Raw genomic sequence first — 27,717 nt, 5'->3', positions numbered from 1 at the left:
GCTCATTCCCTGTATGGGAGCCTTAGTATGGGTGCGCTCCAGTCTGAGAGGGGGATCCCCTGCCCTGGTGGGGGTGTAGTGTGGGGGTGGGGTGTGTGTATGTGTGCATCCCCCGCCTGGGTGTGTGTGTGTGTGTGTGGTAGTATAGCTTGTGTGTGTGCATGCATGTGCGTCAGTGTGTGAGTGCATCCCCTGCCTGTGGCATTGATACAGTGTCTGTATATGTATATGTACGTGTGTGAGTGCATCCCCTGCCTGTGGCATTGATACAGTGTCTGTATATGTATATGTACGTGTGTGTGTGCATCCCCTGCCTGGGCTGGGGTGCGGGCTGTATACATCCCCCGGCTGGGTTAACGCGGGGTAGGGGTGTGTGTGCCCCCCCCGCCTCCCCCCCCCCCCCCCCCCCCCCCCCTCCCCGCCTGGGGGGCAGTACGGGGTGCCTGCGGGTGCGAGCATCCCCTGCCCGGCCGGGGGAGCGAGGAGCAGGCGCGGGCGCGCGCAGCCGGGGAGGGGGCGGCGCGGGGGGCAGGGGGCGCCCCGCGTGCCCCGGCCGGGAGCGACCGTGTCCCCCCGCCCCGCCGCCGCCGCCGCCGCCGCGCACAGCCGCAGACACGGGCGGCCGCGCCGGCAGCCGGGGATTACAGCGGGGCGAGGGCAGCGCGGGCTCGGCTTTTATCCGACCCCCCACACCCCCCCCGCCACCCCAGCCGCTCGCCACGCTGCTCGCTCGGCGGCTTTTCATCTCCGGGGGCAGGAGGGAGATGTCTTCGCCGTGGTTTTTCCACCCCCAGTCCTCTCCGTGCCGGGGGGGGCGGTGATGTGGAGCCGGGAATGTAGAGGAAAACCCTCCCCGGGAGGGAGCGACCAAAACAAACCTCTCGCCGTGGCTCCGGCGGCCGCGCAGCGCCCGGGGAAGCCCGAGCAGCCCCTGCCAGCGCCGGGGAATCCCTCCTCCAGCCCCCGGCGGTGCCCCGGGCGCCCGCGGAGCAAGGTAAGCGGGCGGGCATCGCTCCTCCGCCGAGGGCTGCCTTCTGGTTTTATTCGTGGGTTTTTGTTAGGTACCGAGTCTTCCACGCCTCTCGCACTGACGGGAGTTGCAAGGGAGGCGAAAGCTGCCGCTGCCCCCGGCGGGCTGCGGGGCGCCCGGGCCGGCGGGACGCGGCTCTCCCGCGGGGAGCCCCGGGGGTGCGGGCGGGGGGCGCCGGGGGAGCCGGGCACGCTCGGCGGGGCTGGACCCCCGCAGGGTTTCTCCCCGGCTGCCTGGATCAGTCTGAGGGAGAATAATGCAGCCCTCACGCTGGAGCGCTTTGGAAGCCGCGGCTTGTATTTTTGTTCCTCCAGAGCTTCTAAAGGGAGGGGGGTGGGTGACATTTCGTAGTATTCTACCTCCTGCCGCGGATGAGCTTTAAAGATAAAGGCTCGTCATTTGTGTCCGATGCTCTAATAGCGCTTGTGGGGAACCTGATGATACAAAAGCTCGGCGTTCTCGGTAGATAGCTGTCATTTCGATTACCCCAATGAAAAAAACCCTCTGTCAAAGAAGAAAAACCGTAGCATTGTGCTAGTCTGAAATACACTGGCATGTATGCTTTCTGTAGATATGTAGCATGCTGCCAGTCCCCTGGGTTTCCGAACCCGTGTTTTTATAAACAGGCATGCTCGCTGCATGCTTTCTACAAACCCTTCAGTGTGTTTCCTGTATGAGAATTTCACTACCCGAGTGAAGGTGGACCTTTGTTTATACCCTATGTATGTACTGTCCGCATTTATAGTTTGTCTTGGACTTTATTCAACTCAAGTTACATAATGATTAAGATATAAATAAACAGTATATTTGCAGTTTCTTGAACATTTTAGTTCATTGCAGATGAGACCGTCTCTAGCATCACCGCCAAAATTGTCACTTCTGAAATGTTTGTATAAAAAGGGAAGTGTCAGTAGCATCAGGTGGAGGCAACATTCCTTAGCAGATACACAGTCATCAGACCTTGCTATTAAAAGGACACCTAAGCAAAGGATTTCAGTGACCCCATCCTGTAGCTCTGAGGAGCTGCCAGGACTGGTTTAGAAGAGGAAGAACAGCAACGAGGCTGGACAGGAAAGCCTGTCTGGTGAGGTTTTGCTTTAAAAACACTTGGAGTTCAAGTTTGCTCAGCTGGCAAATCACATCCAAGTTAGTGCAGAGCTAGCACCGGGCATTAGGGGCTAGGCAAAGTCTGAGAAATGAAATGGCCTACCAAGCCTGGGGCACGATTGTCCTCCCAGGGAGTTTTACTAGAAACTTTCAGGAGAGCAGGGTCAGGCAGTACATGCCTCCTGTGAGATTGGTTTGCTCTGTGACCACCTGAGATGTACTAGCAAAGCTTTGGAATTCTTTCCCAGGGAGATGAGGTACAGTACACCAAAAAAAAGTTTGTTGCTGGTTCTTAGCACTGCTGTCATTTCCATTCAGACTACAATTGATAAACCACCTCTTTGCTCAGCCTTATTGGAACTTGCAGCTGCCTTGTGGGTTTTTTAAATTTTTTTTTAATTTTTATTTTAAAATGATGCTTCCACAGGCCGCTCTCACAACAGCGTCCAAATTGCTCTCGCCTCCTTTCTCAGCTGGACGCTGTCACTGGGGCTCAGCAGGTTGGCCTCGTTCAGACATATGCAGACAGTAAAAACGAAAACATCTTCAGCTTGAGATGAGGGAGAAGCGCTGTTCGGAGCAGCATGCTTCAGTCTGAGCAATTCTGTTGGCTTCAGTGTTTTGAAATGTCCCGTTGCCGTAACAATGCCATATCATATGTATTTATTTATTCATGCTCAGCTTTTTTTTTTTCTAAGTGCAAGTTAATTGGCAAATTCTGGCTTGCCACTCAAGGCAAGGCGAGGAGTTGAGATTCGCAATAGCTTTCTTGCCAACATTTGAGATTTTGCCAAACGGCTTGCTACTGTGACTTTTAGAAGAAAATCTTGGTCTTACGTGACTTCCTTCAGCTTCATGGCACTACATGCACAGGTAAAATATTTTTCATGGCACTACCATATTTAAAGCTACCTTACTGGAGGACATTTCAGTCAGTGTTTTACTCCGTATGTTGTTCTTATATAAACAGCACATTGGGGAAGGGCTGTTGGGTTGTGTGTCTGTGTGAGTGTCTATGGAATATGTAGTCTTACTGAATGGGAGATGAGGTATCTGCTGAAGGGGGCAGTGACTGGGAGCATGACAGTGCTGTGGGATCCCACTGCAGACCCCTTTGAAGGTGTCTGTTCTTCCAGAGTACAGACCTGCTGCTCCTGACAGGCAGACACCAGGAGGGAAAGCTGGGAGCCAGAAAGGGAAGCTCTTAAAGTTATGAGCCACTCCAGCCTCATCAGAGTAGACATACATGCATTCTAAAACTGTATTGTTTGAATGTTTTCAGGGGTCATTTCTATTAACTCATCATGTCATTGCATAATACTTTCTGACCCAGCAACCCTATGATCACAGCTCTTGGAGTTAAATAATGATCGCCTCTGAAAGGACTTTCCCTTTTTCTATAGTATTGCTCTAGGAAATTTTTTCATTTTTAGAAATAAGTTTTTTTACCTAATAGGTGTCTGAATATTATAAATTTGGATGCACAATAAAAACAAGCTTTTGTTTACTTTGTTGAGTTGTACTATTTCTACTCTTATTAGGATATGAGCACCCTAAGAGAAAATATTTTTGATTTCTCATGAGTGACTGGCATCTTTCTCTTATGGTTATTGCTGAGGTAGTGGCACTGGGTATTTAATTTCTTGGATTTTGTAATAAATCTTTGAGACATGTTTTAACACACAACTTAGCAGGTCGAAATGAGTGTTCCTAATGATAATCTTAACTGTAAATCAAAATAAACTTTCTGATTTTTAATTGCAGAAATCTCTAAGACTTACAACAGTGTTCTGTGGGATACTGTGAAAATAAATTGCTTGGGACATTATAGACTAGATTTTTTCCTATTGTAAATGTAGATTTTTCTGTAATCCCATAGCTTTCTATGTTTATTTGTCTATAACTCTGGCTATATGGAAAGGATTTGGAAAGAATTTAATTCTTTTTAATTCTTTCTTGACTACTATGCAATTTTAGATATCTATTGCATGCTATAATAAATAGATTGCTTAGTGATGCTCAGTGCATATATATTAAATCATATGATTAAATATAAAAATCGAACAGAGAAGCTGAACAACTCAATTTTTTATTGACTAGAACATGGACGTTTCTTATCTTGGTTAGCTATAGGTATAAAGACAGTCTCAGTATAACTTCCCAGACCACTAAACACCATAAAAGCCTTAGATATAATATGCATCAGTCAAGATATTTTAAATCTATTAAGCTTAAAACTGTTTGTATTCTCCATTAAAGCTGGAAGGACTGTGAAGACTATTCTGCTTTTCGTCCTTCCCGATGCTCATTACAGCACATGCAGGAACTTCAGTGCAAGTCGACATTGGCATCCTCCTGAAGTTTCATTTGTTTCCTGTGCAATACATCCCTTTCTTCCAAGGCTGGAGGGCTGGAGTAAACTGAGTAGTTTTTAGACTGAGGAGCTACTTTTTTCAGCAGTGTGAAAGTATGATGATGTTAACTGCATACTCAGTAAATAACAAATATTATTTTGAACTTACTTGTTCATGGATTATGGTGACCGCATGAACTATATGGAAACAGTAATGGAAGAGTCTTAGGCCACTAAAATCAGTGGTTTTTTTTAATTTATTTTTTCTAATGCAGGATATCTATATTTAGCCGTAATGGTAGATCAGCTGTGACTTAGGTATCTGGCTTCTATATGGCCCTATTCCTCCTCCGGATGACTATAAAGAGGAGTCAGTAGCATCACTGCTGGCAGCAGCAACAGAGTCAGAACAACAATCTATTAGCTAATAAATAATATATGTCACGCTGGCATAATGCAGCTCTGAATATTTAGGAGTAGGTTGTGATAAGCAGCAATTGTAGTCTTTACAAGGAGCAATGGCAGTCTACCAATTTACGCTCATAATACCATGACAGAGGCACGGTGGTACGCTGTGAGAATGCACAAGCGTAGATACAGTCCAAGCCCAGATGGAGGGACTGAGCAGCTCTCTTATCACAGCACTGGCACATGATACAGGAGAAGGCTCTACGCTGGTCAGTGCTTCTCCCGGGGAAGTCATGCTTGCCATTGCAGGGTATTTTTCGTGCTGCCATCGTATTTGGGTATTAGCTTGTTAGGTAAATAAACATCAGCCCTTTAGGTAAAACCATGTAACAAGGAAATGAATGCAAAGCTGTGCTGATAATTAACTGAACAAAGCTCTCAAACGTAATCTTCTTTGATGACACTGGAGATGAGCTTCTCCCCCTGGTTGCCTAACAAGTTAAGAAATAGAAATCAATTATGGCAGTAGAGTCCAAATACAGAATAAATTTGCCTCAGAGCATTAATAAGACATCTCAAGGCAGTTCATAAAATATTTTTGCACAGTACCTCATCAATAGTTAACTTTCAGAAAATTAGCTGCATTTTAAATATATATAGAGAAAAATTACAACCAAACTCAACAACTCAAAATGAGGCCATAATGCTGCTAAGGGGTTTTTAGTTGTGTCTTTTGCCCTTTTGAAGTGTGAGGCTTTGGTTTACCTACAAGGTTCATGATCTCATCTCAGCTGGATGTGCTCTCAGATGACTGAATAATCCTGCTGTAATTTATGACCATAAATTCAGTGTAATTTTGCATATACCAGAGAGATCCTGAGACAGTTTGAGCAGAAAGTGCTGGCAGGCTGCAGCAGCTAGAAGAATCCCACTAATGTATTTAAGCAGACTCAAAACAGTGAACTGGCCTAATTAGCCTTGAAATCAGAAAGCTATGAATGACACTATTGTTCGTGCTCTTCCAGTAGCTGCTGAGATTAACAGCACACGTAGTTGATCTACCTTGACAATAGTGCCATCTAGAAGGTCTTGCCTTCTAGATATTTCCATTTTATGCTTTCTTCGTTCTCATTATTGCTGATATAGAGTGAACTTCTTAACTGTGCAGGCCTCATGCTTGAATTTATATTCAGGACTAGCCTGTCTACCGATAGTCACTTTAGTCTCTATCTAGGCATGTCATTGAAGTAGCGTTAGCAGTGCTGGGTGTCTTCTGCTACCCTTGAACTAAAGAAGGAGTAAGAATGTTTGGCTGATCCAGCATGTTTACAGATCATCTAGTAGGAGCAGAAATACTTTTTTTGCAGTAGTCTTGTGGCTAGGGTACTCACTGGGAAAATCAAGCTTTTAGGCCTTTCTTAGATTAACATGATATAAACAACTATTTCACCTCTTGTAATCCAAGATTCTGCCCAGACAAAGGACTACTCATCTGTCCATTCCTGTTTCCTTCCGAGTGCAGGCTGCCTCATTCTTGCTTAGTAGGAACAGGGAGGGTGGTCTCCATCCCTGCGCCTGTCCTGGGAATTACTTGCAGCAGCGGTAGCCTACAAAATATAAACCACAGGTTTGAGTCACCAGGGATGAACGTAGTCCCTGGGTGAAAGTATAATAACCAGGTAATTACATCAGTAGGTTGTTATCACCACCTCTGGGTGTATTTTGAAAAGAGTGGGCCTTGTGCAGTTCTTCTGAAGGACTGTTACGTGCCTCTCATAGAAGGAGATTTCCAGGCTTGGGCTATCATGTGGGTGAGTTGTGTTCCTTTTGATCCTGGTTATGCACTGGGTCGGGATGGGAGTTCAGAATATCTTCTTTCTGACCATAAAGTATTGTGTTGATCCTGCCTTAGAGGTTCCCACACACTTCTTTGAGCTTGAGTCTTGCATGTTTAATATTAGAAAACCTGAACTAATGGCTCTGATGAAGCACATTTTTTAAGAGGATGCTGTGGCTTTTAAAAATAGATTTTAGCTTCACAGAGCTAAACAAATTAATTTACAGTGTCAGTTTTTAAAAAGTTTCCTTTTAGCCTGTCTTGATTTCAGAATTACAGCAACAGTAGCACGAGGTTGTGCATGGTAGATAGTCCTCACTTTCTTCTTTTGCCAGGTCAATTTGAGGGTCAATAATATCAATACTATGGTATCAGCTGCCTTTAAGCTTGACATTCGGCTTTCCAAAACTTATGCAGTCTCCACTCGTGGTAGGACTAAAAGCATGAAAATGAAGTGCAGCTTCTCTCTACAGTGTTAAACTGGAGTTCCTAAGAACAGCTCTCCCTTCCCCAGTCCCCAAGCCGGCAGTACCTTTGTGCAGTATGTGGAACCAAAACACTTTAGATAAGGTCAGGAATCAAAGTTTTCTGCTTTCTGGGTGACTGCTTCTCTCCGATGGGCAAAATAAGATGACAGGTTGTCATAGGCTCTGAGCAATTTTTAATAGTATTTTGGGGTCTTTTTCAAGGCATTCCATAGTTTAAGACATCAAAACGTTGAAGGGATGGATTCCCCAGAATCAAGCCTAGAGCAAAATGTGTCTTAATTTTTAATGGAAAAAGCTTTTTGTGAATACTCGTTGATGCTGTGACCTTGGGGACATTCCCAGCTATGTACAAAGGCGCTTGTCAGAACTGAGTCACCCAAAAATCATGGCCTTGATTCATTCCTTCCAGCTTCAGTGCTTCTGTGAAGCACCAGAGATAGGGAACGTAGGCTGTATTCCTGCTGGGTAGAGTTACTGGGTTGAAGCAAGCATCTCTTGAATAAATCTGCCTGACATAGGCTGAAATCTTTGGCCATGTCTCTTCCTATCTGTTGTCCAGGTACGTCTAAGCCTGCCCTTCCCCTTGACTGAATCAGGGAATGGTCCAGTCAGAAGTGGTTCCAAATGAAATTTTTGACAGAGGCAGAAATTGAACCCAAATGTTTTAATCTCAAAGAAGTAACTTGAGAATACAACCATGCTTTCCTTAATTGTAGATCAAGGATGGTGGTGTTGCATGTTTAGCCTTTATTAGAAAACTCAAAACGTTACACTGGGATTCTGGACAAAGTGCCACAGCCAGAGTTTTGGGTGCAGTTTCACTCAAAAAGAGATAAAATCTGACCTTTCTCAACGTGCCTCGTTGCTTCAGACATCATTCTCTGTGTATATAGGATAATACTATATTTTGTGCAATATTTCCCTGCCTAGAAACCTAGAATCATCACTCAGTAATACACTGTGCAATCTTTTCTTCAGGAGAACAAAAAGACATCTGTGAAGTTCTTCAGTGCTTTCAGCTAGTTGGCAGCACTGGTATTGGTAGGGAGCAGTGGAAGATCTAAGGGTTATAGAAGATACCACATTTAAAATAGCCCTAAAACTAATTGTTTTAGGACAACTGGTTACAATAGTGCCCCCTCAAAAGAGCAAATGATGTATTGACAGTCTCTTCCATCATCTTAATGCACTGCAATGCAATTAGGAAAAAAAATCCTGTAACAGATGAATAAATTGCAATTCAAAGCTCCAATTTATTAATATTAATGTATTTACTATTATCACTGTATCCTGTATATGTAGTATCTGTATATCCTCAAATAATTATATGGAAGCATTAATCAAAACTGTAGATCCAGAGTGCTAGTTGCGATATATAGTCTTATTTAGCCCTGAAATGAGGATCTTATATAATCACATTTCTGTAATATCTGATTGTTTTAAATTAAAGAAAATGATCTGCCATTTGGCCTTGTACTTCTCTGTGACAGCTCATCCCCTCTGAAATTTCCAGGGAAGGCTAAATACACAGTGAAAACCAGTATCTTTGGCAAAAGCAGTAAGTCAGCCCCTAGCAACCAATTGTAAACATAAATAGTAAAGTGCAGACACCACAGACAATTACATCCTAAACAAGAGATGCTTAAACCTGGGCTGCAATGGAAGTGTAACTGTTTTTGTAAACTGAGCAGGAATGCATCAGGATTGTTTTGTAAGTATCATATAGCCACGCTTGTCACAAGCACTAACAGCAGAGCATTGCTAATAAGGAAAGCCAGAGAAGCAGAGCTGGTCTGGAATAAAGGCTGATGGCGATCTTGATTCAGCACTGGGATGGATGGCAAAGCCATGTTCATCGCTCTCTTGAGACCTCAGTGCAGTCTGATGGGGTGCTCCAAACCCAGCTCTCAGCTGCAGAGTTATGGTGAGGTCCGACTGAAAAAAGCCACTTGAGTCCTAAATTCCATATGAGTCTTGGGGTAAAATTACACTGAACACTGTCAAGAGCATTCAGCCTTTTGGTGTGTTATCCACATCGCCTGTAGTGGAGCCTCGGGCCCACTGACAAGGCTTTACCTTGAGTAAGAGCTCCAGTAAGTAATTGCAAATGCTACTAGGGCAGTCAAAAAATGCAAATAGGCCAAAACTGTCAAGCTTGTGTGACTACAAGATTTTACAAATGTTTTATCAGTTATACTCTCCCTCTTTTTCTGTCTTCTGTCTCCGTACCTATTTCTTTCTGACTTTTCTTATCCAAGGCTCTCAGGGAATACATACAGCCTCTGAGTCTGCTGCTCCTTGGTGAGGTTCATCTCATCCATCTAAAAGACATGTCTGTACTCAAGATGGTGAGAACAGGGATTTAGCAGATAGACTGATTTAGTCGATTTGAAAAGTTCATTTATAAAAGGCCCCATCTCTTTCAAGTGTTTTCTGCAGATCTCTGAGTCTTTGTGCGGCCAACGTTTAAATTTTCACATACCAGGAATAAATCATCTGTAAGGTCTGTGATGAAATAGACATAATCAGCGTTTTAGACCAGTTAGCCATAGTCACGCCCTAAGAGCTGGTTTTGTGGGATATATTCTTAAAGCAAGATCTGACTTTCCAGAGACCAGCCCGTTCACAGCTGTAAGCAGAGCTCTCAAGGTTACAGGTGTGACTCGGTCGTTGGTCATGGAAAGACCCAGCTCTCTTACAGTGCCTGTCACCCACCAGCAATGGCTCTGACCACGGCTGTGGTCTGGTGTGAGCCAGCCATAGATCATGGGGAGGCTGTGTCACAGGCGAGACAGGCTCAGGCTACATCTTTGCCCCTTCAGGCCATGTAGCTTCAAGTGGTTTCAGCCACTTGGCTCTGAGGACTTGAGCCCAGGTGCTATCTCCGGTAGTTTGGACAATCAAAGCTCAGCTGTTTCTCTCCTGTGAACGCATGCATGTGTTCCTGCATATAGATATGAATCTGAGACATACACACGATGCTCAGGAATACTTTGACATGTTTCCTGACACTTCCTGCGTTCAGGTTGCCAATCCTTAACTGTATGAGATGTGACTTCTGTGAAGGTGGGAAATGGAAATAAGGAACACCTCATCTGGGCAGGATGTTTTTATTCAGTTTTAGCTATCATCTCAGCCATTTTTTAAAAACTGAAATGAAGGAAAAATGCTATTAATAAAGGTCCCACAGCTCACCATTAAGAAACTGCAGGTCTTCATATTTTGAAACAAAGAACAGACATTGGATAGCAGAGATATTACAGCAAAGCAGAGGCTGGAAAAAGCACAATAATACAATCAAGTAAGTTGGGACTTAAAGCTCCAGAAATTTGTTTAGTCGGTAGAAATGTACTAGTTTGTCACAACTAACTTGCTCTATCTTTTCTTGACCAACTTGCTGTACCCCAGGTTATTAGGCTTCAAGAGTCAGACGCTGAGATGGGCACAGGCTCTAAGGCTTTTTAGATTCATAGAATCACAGAATGTTTCCAGTTGCAAGGGACCCATAAGGATCATTGAGTCCAACTCCCTGTTCCTCGCAAGACTATAAAACCCTAAAAACTAATCCCTGTGACTAAGATCGTTGTCTGGACTCTTCCTGAACTCTGACAAGTTTGGTGTCGTAACCACTTCCCTGGGCAGCCTGTTCTAGTGACCAGCCACCTTCTCAGTGAAGAACCTTTTCCTAATGTCCAGTCTGAACTTCTCTTGATGTTACGCTTACAAAAAACTAAAGGCAGTTTTTCCAGAAAGTGTTACATATCTGCATTAAATACAGACTGCGGGTCGGATTTTTGCTACACTTTTAATAAGTCATTTTTAATAGCCAAACTAGTCATTGCAACAATTATCTCCCCAGATTTTTCTGGAGTTCAGGGAGTGTTTTTGCTTGGGAAAAAGAAAAAATATTGGTATTAGATTTTCCAGACCTAAAAAAAAAAACCCACATGGAATGGGACCACCCAAATTATTTTGTTTAATAATTCCAAAATATCTCATTTTGATACTTATTTTTTAAAAAAATAAACATTAGTACATTTAGAACCAGAAATCTAGTTTAAAAAATATTGAAGGCAGACTTTCAACAAATTCTGAAAACTTCTTGCATTTGTTTCCAAAGCAAGGAAATTAATTGATACAATCTTTCCTTGCAAACTTAATGAGTTTTGACAAAAGGACATCTTCTGACAAACATGGTAAAAATTTGTCTCTTAGAAGTCAGAAGAAAGCAAATTTGTTCCCCTTTCCTAGGGGCCTTATGATACAGCCTTTTCTTAGATGCTACATACTTTTTTCCTCACAGTGCCCTAAATGCACAGAAAGGATGTGCTTCAACAGTGGTGTGCTTATGTAGTGTAGCATCTCCACCTTCTTTGGTGTAATTTGTATGGCAAAAGTTGGGAGGGGAGTTTAGGACTAAGGATGCAGAAGTAGCTTTGATGTGAATCTTTGGAACGAAGTCTTGCACGTGCAGTCCATGGAAGAGGCCAGCTGACACGGTGACCACTGTGCATGCAGTTAAACTCACCTAGGCTCCAAAGCAGATGGCTACAGACAAGCCACTTATTAGGACCAGACCTTGAAGCCTGCTGACTCTCAAGCCATCCCTGCAAATTGTTTAGGAGAGTCCTAGCAGTGCCGTGCCAGGTGATGCTCTGGCAATGTGACGGCACAGGTAACTGAGTTCCTTTGCCTGAGGGTTTAATCTGCACATGTAGGCATGCCCATCAAATGTGATAAAAATGCTAAGGAATCTGTAAAAAACAGCTATGTCAATTTGAGCAGCCAGAATTATTGCATACTTCAGGCATCTATGATCTTAATTCCTCCATTATAAAGCACTGGTAATAATGGCCTCCTAGTGATGTTGAGAAGGGAAACTCAGGGATACCCTGGAAGCACTCAGGATAGTGGGAGCTCCCTGGGGGATATTCGTCACTGTGCGTAGTGTTGGGTTTGCAGTAAGACATGCTAAATAACATCAGAGAGCAAATACTGAATGAGAAAGATGAAAAGAAATAGTAGATAATTACCCGTTCACTTAAAGCAGAAGGGATTGGTGTGGAGGATCACACCATTAAAAGCTGTACGCATATGGTACAGGGGAATACACTTAACCTTCTTTCTTGCTTTCCCTAGCTTTTTGAGTAGTAGCCTTTACAATTTTAAGTTTTATTTAATGCAAAGAATTGGCTCTGATTTTGGAAGGTTTGATATTGCAGGCATTTTCCTACAAAGTAGTTTTATTATTGCAAGGAAAGAATAAGGGGTGTGTCTGGAGTTGCTCTTACATGTCTCTGGTTAGAATTTGTGTCTTTCTCTACCAATTGCTAAGCAGAGCTGGTGAGCAGCAGGCTGGCTTTGCCGGCCAGCAGAGGGGCAGTCTCATTTCTCACTAGTGCAAGCTGGACAAAGTGCATGGTGGAATTGCACACAGCCAAAAGGTTAAGGCAACAGACTAAACTGAAAAATATTTCAAGCTGCCTCGGGACAAAAATTGCAGTGTCCTGAGTTCGTTGCAGTAGCCAAAGTCCAGAAAGGTTATTTATTGAATTGCAAAGGTAAACTCACTTGCACAATTTTGTTGTATTGAAATATCTGGTGATTTTGTGTAAATTTTTTTATGTGGATTATAAAGTTAAAAATATTACGTAGTTAAAATAGAGGCTATTGATTACAGTTTTGTTAGAGGCACAAGCTAAGCAGGCTCTGTAGTCCAGGCTTGGGGAAAATCTGCACAGGAAGAAATTTTAAAAACTTACTGGCAACAGAAGGTGTGAAGAAAGGCACTTAGGAAGCAAACTAGAAGAATATTTTTTTAAGTCATATAATCAGCTGCTTTTATGTATTTCAATGAAAAAAGCTCTGAAAAAAAGGCAAAAATAGCCCTCACACTTCAGCATTCTTCATTTGGTAAAATGCTTTTTATTTTTGATCTTTTCAGAGTGCTATATGTTGTTCATCCCTTGGTACATACGTACATACATAGCACCTTGGATCCAGTCTTCTCAATAAATGTAGCGTTGTTTCACTGCTGACTTCAGTATGACCACAGTTAACCAGAATTTTTAAAGCCTTTTAGAAAAGCCATGTTTCCTCAACTAGGGAGATGCAACCAATAATTACACTGACAAATCAGAAAATATTTTATCAGCTTTAGACTGGTCTTGGTGACACTATAATTTTGCATTGTTTAACAAATCTGTATGATAAGTACACTGCATAAGAGCTAAAACAATGCATAGCCTTGCATATATTTAGTTTTTGTAATCAGAAAAGCAAATGAGGATATGGCTAACCTAAGATTATTCAGGTCAACTGCTTGATTCCTACTGTGTTTTACTTGGTATTGCTAATATTAGGGTACACATATTAATTAAAAAAAAAGAAGAAATCTCTGAGATTCAATCGTGAATAAACTAACGAACCTCTGTAGAAATTGTATGAAGGCTTGGCTGATTTTATGGAGCATGACAGAACCTCTCTATGAATTTCTTAAATTCTTGTGTTTCGTTATGTAAGACATCCTTTACAGGAGAAACATCATTGTGCATTAAAGCCTAAAAGGATTTTTTTTTCATAAAAGGTTGTAAATACTTCCTCTGTGGAGAAATACCCTTTCATAACTGCTGGGTGTTTTAGGTGGTTGTCTTTATGTCAGCAGACTGATAAATGCATCACAGACCAGTAGGAGATGATTACGTGAAGAAACCTTGGAAAGACTTGAGTCCCTCCTTCTCAAAGCCCCCCAGTGAGGAGTGCAATAAGGAGGAGGGTAAAACCAGAGGAAAAGTCAGTCTAAGGTGAAGAAGAAAAAAAGCAAAACACAAACCAAACACAACAGAAAGCAATATGCATTATGTAAACCTACTGATGTCAGGGCTTTGATTGTGATATGACATTTATCTTTGTAAGTGAAGTTATCAGTTTATTGTTTTCATGAATGAAGGTACATGTTACAGGCTTAAACCCTTGCGTAAATAGGCACAGAGGTGCTGTGGGTTGCACTGGGAGATAGGAGGGAGCTTCACAGTGCAGTGCTGGAGGCAGGATAGGAAGAGGCAGAGTAATGTGGCCCTTGTGTTTTTGAAGTAGGTTCAGCTTGAAACTGCTAACATGGTGATGTTTCGGGCTGTTGCCATCATGGGGGTTAACAAGACAGTGAGTTATGCACTCAACTGAAAATTAAAAAAAAAAAAAAAAAAGAAAGAAATTCTGTAAATGTAAATATTACTTTGATGGGTAATTTTCCTTTTCCCTTATGTTTTTAGACACGGAAGTCTAGTAATACCTGCATCATACATGGCTGAGCCTTATTATTGCTTTATCTGTTGTTGGAGAAACTGTTAAAGTTTAGATATAATGGGATCTAGTAATTTTAATTTTATACTAGCAACATATTTAACACTGGCTTAATTGTGTCATCTGACATGCTGAAATAATTCTTTAGTTTTTCTTAATACTTTTAGGAAAGGATTATTCTAGATCCTCACTGTTCTGTTCAGGATCTGGTCTTTATGATCTCCTAATTCCCTTTCAAATTTCTGCCTTTTTTTTATGGTGAGTTTGTGCCTATTTTTTCTTATGCTATTATGGTCCATCAGTACAAACAGTTCTCCCTCCTCAGTGTTTGCCCCTGATGTATTTATAGGTAACAATCCCTCCCATCACAACCTTCATGCTTACTCTGCAAAGAGGATCAAATTCTTGTTCACAGCAAATGCTTTGTTAAAGCTGGAGTTATTTTGCTTTAAGGAAAAAGACCAGACTGCCAAACTGTTGATTTGCAGGGAGTGGGAAAAGGAGATGTCAGCTTTGGGAAGTTCCTAAGGAGGACTTTCCTACTTCAGAAGAGGAGCTTCTCTAAACATTCTTAATATTCTTTTTCCCTTTGGGACATGATGCCACTGCTAGGTTATTATTTAAGCATTGTGTCAGATAACGGACCGTAGCAGAGGTGGTGTGTGGGATCCCTTCCTGTTTGATACTGGTATTCCAGATTTGGTGACGAACAGCTGCACTTTGGAGTTCACTGAAGTGCTAGGCACGGGGAGTGAGAATGCACTTGTGGATTATTAAAACTGAGATTGCTGATTGCTGTCATGCAATCATGGCTCTGCAGCAACTGAACAGGTGAACAAGTGGAGCAAAGAAGAGCCTTTCTGAGGAGCTAGGGAACAATATGCACAGTCCTTGCATATACAACATGTATTACTGGTCAGCTGGCTGCTGAAGCGTTAGGATTCTTTTGACTTATTTGTAAAGGATTCAGCACTGTCTGGTGCTAGGAAGTTTGACTTGTCAAGATGGCAATTGAATTGCTTGGTGAGTAACATCTGGGCATGAAATAATACAGCAAATCAGGATGTGAGTTGAGAGAAGGAGGGATGCAGTTTGTTTTTGCAGGATGTGCTCTAACGGTTTTGTTCAGTTTCAGTAACTCCAAAATTTGAATTTTTCAATAAAAGGGAAGCTAGCCTCTCACTTTTTCCTTAGAGATGTCCCTAAAATCATTCCTTTAGGATACCTCACAAATTAATTAGTAAGTAATCAAATTAAACTAACATGGCTGCATCAGAAACTGGTTCAAAAACCACCAAACAATACAACAAACCCTCAAGTCCTCTGCACAGACTTTCACAGTTGACTTTCGTGAAAGCAGAAATTTGAGTGTGTTTTTTCTTTGCTTAAACATAACGCTCTTAGCTGTTCCAGTTGTTCCAGTGGTTCTGTATACTACCACAAAAGAGTCTCATTATAGAGAGAGCAAATTACCATCATTAAATTTTCATCTGCATATGAAAGCGTGGAAGGAGAGAGACAGAGAGAGATTGGGAAATATATTGTACATTGCAATATTCTAATTTTTTTTCTTTTTTAACTTCAGGAATGGAGCTGTCTGTCTGAAGAGAACTCTGCCCAAATATTTGTAGTCTCCAAGCTCACTCTCCTGAAGACTGGTGTTACAACTGAACCTTTTTCAGAATGGCTGAGAAGGCTACACCAGGGATCAACAAAAAATCTTCAAGGTCTACCCTTTCCCTGCCTCCAGAACCAGTGGAGATCATTAGGAGCAAAGCCTGCTCACGGAGAGTTAAAATAAATGTTGGTGGGCTCAACCATGAAGTGCTGTGGAGGACTTTGGACAGACTTCCAAGGACACGATTAGGAAAGCTCAGAGACTGCAATACTCATGAATCCCTGCTAGAAGTATGTGATGACTATAATCTAAATGAAAATGAATATTTTTTTGATCGACACCCAGGGGCTTTCACTTCCATTTTGAATTTCTACAGGACAGGGAAACTACATATGATGGAAGAAATGTGTGCTCTTTCTTTTGGTCAGGAGCTTGATTACTGGGGGATTGATGAGATATATTTAGAATCTTGCTGCCAGGCAAGATACCATCAAAAGAAAGAGCAGATGAATGAGGAGCTGAGGAGAGAGGCAGAGACATTGCGAGAGAGAGAAGGGGAAGAGTTTGATAATACCTGCTGCCCAGAGAAAAGGAAGAAGCTCTGGGACTTGCTGGAGAAACCCAACTCATCTGTGGCAGCAAAGGTAGGATAAACAGTAGACTGAATGCAAAGACAGTAGAAAATGGTTTCATGACTCATGTATTTGACATGCAGGAATCAACAACTTATATTAAAATGTTCAGAGAAAAGAAGAATCAAAAAATCTGTGTATCATGAAGTGAATACACCCAAATGTGTGTCCTAGAACCCACTGAATTCAGCAGAAGGCATCCTGTTGACTTCAGTTGATTTTAGGCAACTGCTACGCTTCACTTGTGTTGTATATAATAGAAACATGTGTGTGATTGTTAATGGACTTCGTAGTAAATGCTTCCATGAAAGTACAGCCAGAGAAAACTACCTACTTTTTTTCATTAGAAAAGCATTTGTTTATGAAAAACATATGTTTCAGTGTTGCTGCTTGTCCTATGACAGGCGTTGCAGAGGTGTGGTGTCAGTGTCTCATTAGGTGTGCTGGATAGGTTATCAAAGAGTAGTGCCAACAGCCATACTCTGGCATGGTTTTACATTGGGCAAGGACTGTAGTATGTTTTCTCTAATACTACATTTTTACGGTCGAGAATTAGAGTGTTTTGTATATGAAGTATTAAAATACTGAAGTATATATACATACACACATATATATATTTGCATGTATACGTGTATATGTATATAAAGAAGTGTATATTCCATACATGCATATAGACACACACACACATAAATATATATATGTAAAGTTTGTATATATTCCAGCAGAAATGAGGAAACATTCAGATGAAGCCTTTTTCCAGTACTGCTGTCTTCAAACAGGCAAGCTGGGAAAAGTCTCACTGATACAGTGGAAGAGTTTACCCTTCTTAGGGAAGCGGGATTGCACATAAAGATGTTGGTAGTGTTATTGAAAAGAAAGATCTTCTTGCTTTGTGAGGAACTTCATTGTTCTGTTTGTGACGTGAGGTACTATTTAATGTGAGGCAAGTTGTGGAAGCTTGCCTCCAGTTTGAACCACTCAAACCAAAAATGTTTGGTGTTTAGATGTTCATCTTAAGCTTAACTGTGAGTTTATTTTCTTCTGTTGATTTTTTATTGGATGCAACACTGTTGCCCTAAGGTGAGTATTACAATATGATGGTGGAATACACAACACCCAGAATCCTGGCAATGATTTTTCTTGCAATATCAACTTCTTACTATTGAAGTGCAACATACAATATTTTTTTTTTTAGTTTAGTTTTTCATTGTGGGCTGCGTACTGTTTAAGCAAGGACTTACTTTTATAAAAAAAAATATTTATTGTGCCAGAATATAAGGTTCATAACTGGAATAAAAGCTCATAGGAGAAAAAAGAGGGTATTCAGAATATTTTAGAAAACTATATGAATACATTTTCTGCTTCTGAGATACATATTCTGGGCCATATGTTCCTCTCCAGGAGAAAGAGCAGAGGGGAAGCAGATGGGCATAAGTTGTGCCAAAAAGGGTTCAGGGAGGCTGTGTTACACACCGCAATCCCTTGGTACAGGCAAGCATCCATCAGCCTCCACCCCCCCCCCCCCCCCCCCCGGCACTTTTGTGACACAGCTGCTGCACAGCCTGCAGGAGTCAGGACCAGCTTCTCAGTCCTGCACGGCCTGAAACATCACTAATGTGGTCTGTAACAGACCTCTTTTCCTCGTGGACACAAGCGTGAGGATCTCCTTGTGGAGCCATGCGGCTGGGACATACTGTACATGAGCTGGGAGATCGCCCAGCCACAGGCACTGCCTCAGTACATCCCACACTGTACTCCGCAGGCAGGTTTGAGGGGAGAGAAAACCCGAGTTTGTTTGTGGACTCTTACAGCTTTTTTTGTTTGTTTGTTTGTGGGTCTTTTTTAACAGAAAATTTTCTATAGCGCTTGAGATACATGCTTAATTAGTGTTTTGCTAAGACTAGGTAGGAGTCAACATAGTAATATGGACTGGATGAATAGCACAAAACTAAAATACTCTGTTTTAGGTTCTTTCCTTGTGACTCGCGTTCATTCTTTTGCTTGGTGGTTAAATGCAGAAATGTGGGATGGTTAAACTTGCATGAGTGCTTGCCATTGACTGAAATCTTCTCACGACTTAACAGCACCCCATCATGGATTTGCTTAAAAGGAGTTAGGGCAACTGAGCTTTTGAGAAAATCCCCCTTTGGCCACTCCGGCCAGATTTCCCCTCAAGTTTGCAAATTAAAGCCACTATTTCTTTCATTTCCCCAGATGTCTAAATATTTTTACCTTTTTATTTCCCTTTTCCCTCATCTCCTGGTTTGATTGCATGTTGTGGTTTCTATGCTTTCTTGCTAAAGGGAGTTTCATATTGCACTTGTATCTGTGTTGCAATGGTTTTATTTCAGTTGCCTTCTGTCTAAATTAATGCCATTTGATGTGGTTTCTGTGATTTTAGCGGCTGGAAATCCCTGTAATATATGCACTCTGTTAATCTTTCTAGTGACCCTCAGTCTGTAGATATATATATCTGAGCCAAAATTATAGTCAGATATACCCATGGCATCTCAAAGACAGCTGTAGAAATGGCTGAATGACATAAAGGAGAGTAAAAACTGTCGCAGCACGTTCAGACTTGGGGAACATAAGCAAACAACCAGAGCTGCATGTAAAACAAGGTAAGCTGGAATTGGTTGGATGTACTTCCACACAGTCTGGAGCCATCACAGACTGTGTTAGGCTCTGTGGCAAGATTTTATATGAAGTGTTTGGATAATGTAACTTTCAGATTTCTCATCTTCTGGTCCATTATGTGTTAAGTTGCTGGTTTGTCCTGAAACAAGAGGCACAACCATCTTTTTTTCTCTGTAGGAGCAGAAAGAATGGTGGGATTTCAAGAGCAGAAAGTTGGGAACCAGATAAGGAAATACTACTGTGAAGCCTCAAATTCAAATATTTTCTCCCTTTTGAAATATTTTCTCCCTATTTTCTGTAGAAAGACATGCAACCACGTCAATTTGCATAGCCATCCTACAGATGCCTGTTCAATCATTCAGATCGTGTGTTGTGCCCAAGCAGTTGACAGGAACAGCTTGCTTTTTAATCCCTTTCACGTAAAATATTAGGAATGCGAGATAAACACTCAGGTGTGGTTTTGATATGTGGCTGTGTCTTGCCACTTCTTGATTCTGCTAAGATCCTTCTGGGTCTGATCCAAAGCTTACTGAATTAAGGGGAAGTCCTGCTTTGGATCAGGCATCTCAGGACAAATCCTGCTCCTTTCAAGGTGAACAAAGGTTTGCCATTGACTTCACTTACAGCAAGGTGAGACACAGAAGGTGACAACGTATGAGCAGCAGGTATTTTATAGGGTCTTTGACAATAAATAGGAGAGACCAAGACGCATATGTGGCAAGAAATGAGAATTATGGCTAGCTAGTGAAAAAGGAACATTATAGGTCAAGTACTGTTGCACAATACAGGCACACTTTGTGAGTTTTTTTAACTTTAGTGAGTGCTGGCATGTACCTCATCTCAGTCACCAATGAATATTTTCAAGGCACAGAAGTTCTTGCTTAGCCCTCATGCCAGCAAAGCTCTCTGTGAATTCAGTAGAGGTTTTAAATGAGGAATACAGGATTTGCCTCCATTTTCCTGTGTTCTCATTATAAGCTTTTAAGTAGGATTAAGACAAAGATGTCCTGAAGTTCAGCCATTTCAGACATGCACAGTGATATGAAATGAGAAGCAGTGCTAGGATTTAGGAAGAGCGGGAATTTTGTGTATTCTGCATTCCAGAGAAGTCCCAAAGCCTGGTCCCCAAGCCACAGAGTTTTGTGAGAATCTGGCAATCTTTGATTCAAAGTAACATCTGAGTTTTTAGACCGGGCATTTATTTATGCATATTGCATAACCAGTGTTTTGTGAACACTACATTTGAAAAAAGTTACCTTACTAATGTATAGCAAAGCAAAACCAAAACAGAAATGTAGTTTGAAACTTTATGGCCAAGAAGTCTGAAGCCGAACAGACCTTCTCCAGAGAGGGTTGATGGTACATCCATTTCTCTCCAGAAGTCTTTGTCTTTTGCCTTGGAGTTTTTGGCCAGGAAGTTAGAAACAGTCACCATTTGGTCTTCTGACTACAGCTGCTGGACCTGTAACAGCCTTCTTAGAGCAGCAGCAGCAGCTCGGAGCAATGTATCAGCCATATGAAAGTCTTCAACAGACATGAGCATGAGCATTCATGTCAGTGGATGTAAATTGACTGCAGCTGGAGTGCTTAAGTGCTTACAGGGGTAAGCACTTAACTGTGATATTAAGGACGAACCTAGTGGAGCTGATGCCTTTTTAACTGTATCTGTGTTACACTGTTCTGTGCAGTGCACTTAAAATCAGAGGACCCTTACTTTAGAGTGACTGTGAGTCCAGTGAAACCATAAATTTTCTTTCAAAGAGTTAATGCGTGGGCTCTTCCTTTTATTCTTGGTTATAGAATCTCACAGCCTGGACTTCTCTCACATTTGTTTCATATCGATGAAACTCATTTTGATTAAATCCTAAATAAATACAGAATGTTTCTGGTGCAGATGATCTACTATAAATCTAGAGTGAAGGGTCAGAAATAAGTGGAATATCTAGGAGAAATGGAGACCCTATGACTATCTGAAGATACCTGATACTGACTCAATCACCTTCCATCTACAGAAGTATTTTAAGTACCTGCCAGTAATGTTACCAATAGATAGCACTCAGATTTTGCATTTGGTATTTTACATCACAGGTTGGCCTTTGAGTACAACTAGAGACTAATTGATTTGGATTGATTCTACAGGTCTGTCTTATGCAAGTCATTCTTTCTCACATGTATATTTCCTTCAAGCTCAGCGTGATTCTTAACTGATCCAGTATGAAAGGTAGTATAAATAAGTTAAGTCATTAAAAAATTACTGGTCAGTCACACACGGTCCTTGATTTTTTTGTATAACCCCTGTTGATGTACATACACAGAAAAGTAAATTATTGGCCTTTGTGGCTCTGCAGCATGGGGTTTACCTTCTTGAAAGTTATGTGAAACCTGATGGAGTTGAAGTGTTCTCTGTCAGTTTTATATGTTTCACTGCATGGCTCATTTGTCCGTATTTTTTTTTGTTGATTTTTTTTTCTTGGGGTTTGTTTTTTGGTTTGGGTTTTGTGTGTGGTGTTTTTTTGTTTTTGTTGGGTTTTTTTTCTTTGCATTACTGACTGTAACATGAGTATTCCTCCTTTGTAGAAAGCACGCTAATTTATCAGATGGTATAATTATCCCATGACTGGAAGTCTTGAGGAGTTTGTGTGCTGCACTCAATAACTCAACACCTAAGTGAAAAAAAACCTTGGGGGGTGGGGTGGGGGGGGGGTGGGGGGCAGAGAAAAAAGAAATATTGAGCATGAAAGAGGACTTTCAGGCTACTGATATTTTTTTAGCTACCAGGTGTATTACGGCTCGGCTTGCTACAATGACTTGCCAAGAGAGGGCACACCTATTAAACTTCAGGGGCCTGATTCTTATTTTCCATCTTTCATATGTAATTCACAGTGAGTCTTATGCCTATTTAGGCTTTGTAGAGCATCTTAAGTGTGGTCTTGGGGCAAGTTCAAATTAGTAGGGTCATTATGCATGACTTCAGAACAGAGCTGAGTGTGATATAAGACATTTCAGTATTCCTTTGCAAGTCCTTATAAATTATCTCCTCGTTGTCACACAGTGTTCATGTAGGGGCGAACCCTAAGTAATGGTACACTGCTGGTTCCTTTTGGGTTGAAGATCACATCATATACACTCAGAGGACTTCAGGAAAACTTTGAGCTGGTAGATTGTATTGCAAAGAAGAGCTGTCAAACATAAGAGAAGTGTCTGTCAACAGCTGAATGTTTGCACTAAGAATATCAAAGTGTTCAAGTGAAAAAATACTTTTTGTTATGTTTACCTCCTTTCTTATGTTATATGAAAAAACATTTTTCTTGCTTATGTCCTCTTCTCAGTTTAGGTTTACATGTTTTGTGTCATTCCGATTTTGTTAACACTTATTCCTACAAAAGCTTATAGTTTATGTGCTTTCCCATCTAACTGTAGACCAAGGATGAAAAAATGACAGAAAATTAACTGTTTCTTTTTTAAAGCATAAGGAATGGCTTTTATACTTTAATTCCCACAGGTTTTTGTATTGTATGTAGTATATGTCAGAGCATTGATTCATAGAATCGTTCAGGATAGAAAACACCTTTAAGATGATGAAGTCCAACCACTAACCCAGCACTGCCTAGTCTACCACTAAACCATGTCCCAAAGCACCACATCTTCACTTCTTTTAAATACCTCCAGGGATGGAGACTCAACCTCTTCCCTGGGAAGCCTGTTCCATTGCTTGACAGCCCTTTTGATGAAGAAATTTTTCCCAATATCCAGTCTAAACCTCCCCTGGTACAACTTGAAGCCATTTGCTCTTGTCCTATCTCTTGTTACTGGGGTGAAGAGACCGACACCCACCTCACTGCGACCTCCTTTCAGGTAGTTGTAGAGAGTGATAAGGTCTCCCCATGACAATATTCATTGAAGACAAATGGTGTTTTCTAGCAGATGCATGGCTTGAACTTCTGTTTGGCCTATGGTTTCAACTTTTTTTGGGGGGGGACGCTTGTTATGAGCCTTTATCTGACTGTTCTACCAGCAATGTTATAGTTTGTATTGTCACTGCCAATACTTTAAAGACATTTATCTGATGAAACTAAGTTATGCTCAATCACAGAGGGTACTCACTAGTAATAAATGTGTATCTTCATCTCACCATCATTGCTGCCCAGGGCACTTACTGTTACTCTTTGCTTTTAAGGTGAAGTTATGTTTTGTGCCAAATGATAAAGTCAGTCAATGTGACTGTAAGACAAAGAGATTATTTTTGATCCTAGTCATTCATATTTAATAACCAAAGTGTTTTAATGTCTTGAAATATAAGTGAATGTATTGTTTTTTTCAATAGATATTATATCAAGGAACACAGTAGACTGGCAGTAGCTAATTGATTTTGTTTTAAGAGCTTGTATATGCTCACTGTTGAGTTAGTCATTAAAAGATTATTTACCTTCTTTATACTTCTTATGTGAAGTATCATGTAACTCATGATTCAGCATTTTTGGTCAGCCTAAGTATCATGGGAATACAGCTACCATCTGATCTGTCTTGCTCCAGAGGTGTTTAATGCCTCTGTTACATATGGGCTCCCTCCGACCCTGAGATCTTACCTGCGGTGTGCTGAAAAGTCTTGCTGTAAACTTACTAAAAGAACTTACGAAAAACTACTATTGGAATAAAGTGAGTAAAGCGCCCTTTGAACTGACCTGTTTATTATTGACACTTAATTCTCAGTAAATCAGATGCTGGAATTTTGGAAGCAGTGCCAGGGGCAAAGATGCAGTGACTCATATTCAGGCAGTCTATCGCTGGCTTCAAGCACTGGCACCAGGGAATATCCACATTCATTGTGTGAACAGAGGGAAGGAATCTTTCTTTCCTGGATCTGTGAGAAGGTGCTTCACTGACTCTGCTTTTATGGATACAGTAAGGAAAATTAAAGAGGATTCATAATGAGTCATGTTAAAGGGGGGAGAAAAGGCAGGAATAATTATTTTAAAAATTGGGGAAATCTGTTCTCCGTATTTAGAAATAAGATCTAATGGTAACATTTTGCAAAATAAAGTTTTATAGTAATGACTAGAGTGTACTTGCACTTGTGACACCATTCACGGAATCACACAGTAGCTCTTGCACATAGAAGCCTGCTAGGATTTAGAATATACAAGATTACAGTGAATTACCAGCAGGTACAATCTGTGTGAGAACAGCTATCCTTTGCCATAATGGACAGAGAGCATTATTCAAATTTACCCCAGCCCCATGTATCCTTCTTAAGTTAAGAGAGCAATTTAACTCTATGATAACTGCTTTTTTTACCACTGCTCATATCCCTTTTTTTATAGCTGTTACCATAAATTGAGTATAGCCTACCATCAATAACATACACGTTTTAAAATATGTGCTGTAGTATTTCTGGTTAGGATGGTAATGTTTTGTGCATTACGGCATGCCTCTGAGTATCGTCAGAGGCATCTCGTGAGCTGGATTTTCAGCTGTGACATGTCACTTAAGCTGTGTCATGCCTGAGGGGACAGACCGGGGTGTTGTGCCTGTCCCTTCACCCAGGGGCAGATCACATGTCCTAACAATGTTGCGCTTCCGTTCTGTGTTTTCATAAGCAGCTGCCAGTGCATGGTCTTGTCCCATGTCAGATAGTTGGAAATAATCAGATGTCAGGGAGATACAGTAATAAATTAAATGTTGTGAAGGTGATGGTATTATGCAGACCAAATCTGTTGGACGTAAGGGGCTGCATTTACTGTCTGGATGAACAAGCTTCGTCTTGCTTTTGTAAAGCTGAGAGTATAATGAATCTGTATGATAATCTGAAAACTGGCCTTTCTGTTTGAGTCTGATTTTGTTGCAAGATGTAGAAGAGCAAAAAACTGCTCCCAAGTGACCAGGAAGACAAAATGATTTCTGCATGTTGTTTATTTAGTAAAAAACCCATGGTATTTATCATGACATATGGCAGACTCATGAGCTTTCTATTTAATGAAGATATGTGAATATTTGATGCATAGCACTGAACCCCATGTCCTTTGAGGGAATATTGAAAACAAGCATGTGACGCTGGCACAGCTGTTTCAAAGTGACTTTGAGATCAAAAAAGCATCCCAGTAGAGGCTTTTTATGAAGCCACCACAGTCCACTCTTTATATGCCTTGGTGACTCTCTTTTTGGGGAGGCATGCAATAAGGCCAGGTTTTCAGGTGGGATAAGTAAGTGTATTTCTGTTTCAGTGTATTTCATTTGCACCGTTTGGGACCCAGACAGCAGCCCTACATTTGACACTGTCGGGTTAACTGTACAGTATCCTTTCCATATGCATGTTATGGCATTGTGACTGAATGAATACCTGTACTCCACATACCATACCTGAGACAGGTCATCTAGTGGGTTTGAGCAACAATGGAAAGGGGCAAGTTGTCTTTGAAAAGTACACTTAGGCACTGTAACCATTAAGTCTGCATAATAACAAACTTGCCCTTATTTTCAAAAAGTGTGTTTCAGGTTGTTGGATCTTTTAGTCATGCATATCCTATGTGTAAGTGTATGTAATATTGACAGCTGAGTCTTTTTTTTCTAACTCACAATATTGCAGTGAGAAGATACGTGAGATGGTGGAAGCAATCAGAGCAGTAGTTTTCTCTCGGTACTCAAGCACCTTCAAACTACCTGAGTCGTATTTGCTAAATTTTCAAGTCATCTTGTAGCTACTTACAAATATTCATACAGGATTTCTTCTAAAACTGAGGAGCCAGAACATGGGATGCAAACCTAAAGTCTCAGGAAATTTTGATCTGAATGACAAGGTGAACTTCTGAGGTCGGGTGAACCATACATGATCTCCAAGGCTCAAGTTCATTCCTTGTTGAGAACCTTTTATGCCTGCTGCTTGTGGGAAATGGTGTTGTGTTCCTCTAAGCTCCTGCCTAAAAACTGGCACTTCACTGGACTAATATTAAACCCTCCTAGGATTATCTAAGCTTTGCTGTTCTAGCCTCTAAAAGCCAAGTTGAATAGAAGTGCAACAGGACCGAGTTCTTCACAAAAAAAGCTCGTAAAGGGATATCTTTTTTCTTCAACGCAGTAATGAGCTTCACTGCAGAACGCTGTGGCACATTTGTTACCCAGAGTTCAGTGTCTTCACTCATCTTTCATTAGGTCCCTCCAGATGCAACCACAAGGGTTAGACTTTGCTTTAAATAGCTCAGGGATGGCACACGCCAGAGCAATCTCAAGGACAGCCAAGTTGCAGTGACAGTTTCGGGTGTCGCTGGCCACTTGCAGAATGCCCCATTGGACGGGGTGGCTGCTGGCATGCTTTGGAACAGTCCAGCTTACCTTGATTTAATGTTTCGTAGAGATGGTAATTTTGGTGAACTGCTGAGAGGGTCCCATTTTTTGTACTTCTTCAGTCAACCAGGTTTGTGACAGACATCAATGGCGTAAAGTTTTGTTGACAAACTCACATTCACAAGGTTTCTTCCCATGCACTGTAATCACCTTTTGGATTGCTTACTGAAGGCTCCTTGGCTGATCCTTTTTTCTGCTTTAGTGAAGCGTCTACCATTATGTTTGGCTTTGCGGGAGGCTTTTCTGGAGAACAGTGGCTATTGCTAAGTTAGAGTAGTTAAGGTAGTTGTTTTAGGGACTGCAAGAGATCATCTGATAGTGTTACAGCCTTCTTCTGAGAACTGGGAACTTATTTCCATTTCTATTATTCTCACAAAACCTTTATATTTTCATCTATTATCTGTTTAAATTTTGATATAAATTCTTTGTGGAGTTAAATGCCGTTTGAAAAAACCTGTTCCAAAAGTACCTTGGTCTGTGCTGTGTGGCTGTATGCATGCAAATATGTTTTGTGAGATTACAGCACAGAAAAACTTGGCTAGTGGCCCCGAATTCTGTTGAAAACTAACATTGACTTCAAAGTGCTTTAGACTCTTCCAACATGCATTTAGCACAAAAAGGCAAAAGATGTAATATGAAAGGAGTACCTAGGTATGAGGCCAGTCCCGTCTGGTTGAACCCTACAGCCTTTTTTAGAATTGAAGCAGGAGGGACAAACAACTAAAACGTAATTCAGAGCTGAGCCTGTAAATTCAGGATGTGTCTGATTAGAAGTCTGTTTGGTACTTGGCAGCCCTTCAGGCCAGCATGGTAGGGTTTAGTCTCTGTGCTGGTGATCCATAAGGAAATTGCAGGAATGGCAAGCACTTGCAATACTGTGGCAGGATAACTAGCCACTTCTGCATCTCCCACTCAGATGGCTGGAAACCCACTCAAAGCTCTGGGGATGGGTAGGCCATGCTAATGA

The 27,717-nt window shown here is 41.4% G+C and overlaps 1 protein-coding gene across 1 annotated transcript in view; it reads left to right on the top strand.

The window, feature by feature from the left end:
- The first annotated feature begins 571 nt into the window (after positions 1 to 571).
- The window catches only part of KCNB2 (potassium voltage-gated channel subfamily B member 2), a 204,699-nt gene continuing 177,553 nt past the window's right edge, over positions 572 to 27,717 (top strand). Inside the window, exons 1-2 of the mRNA XM_056333337.1 lie at positions 572 to 994; positions 16,111 to 16,787. Coding sequence (XP_056189312.1) covers positions 16,209 to 16,787 — 579 coding nt within the window. The 5' untranslated portion in view covers positions 572 to 994; positions 16,111 to 16,208. The remainder of the gene's footprint in view (positions 995 to 16,110; positions 16,788 to 27,717) is intronic.

Source organism: Falco biarmicus, chromosome 3, assembly GCF_023638135.1.
Source record: "Falco biarmicus isolate bFalBia1 chromosome 3, bFalBia1.pri, whole genome shotgun sequence".
Classification (NCBI taxonomy): Eukaryota; Metazoa; Chordata; class Aves; order Falconiformes; family Falconidae; genus Falco; species Falco biarmicus.
This window is presented reverse-complemented; position numbering and strand designations above follow the sequence as displayed.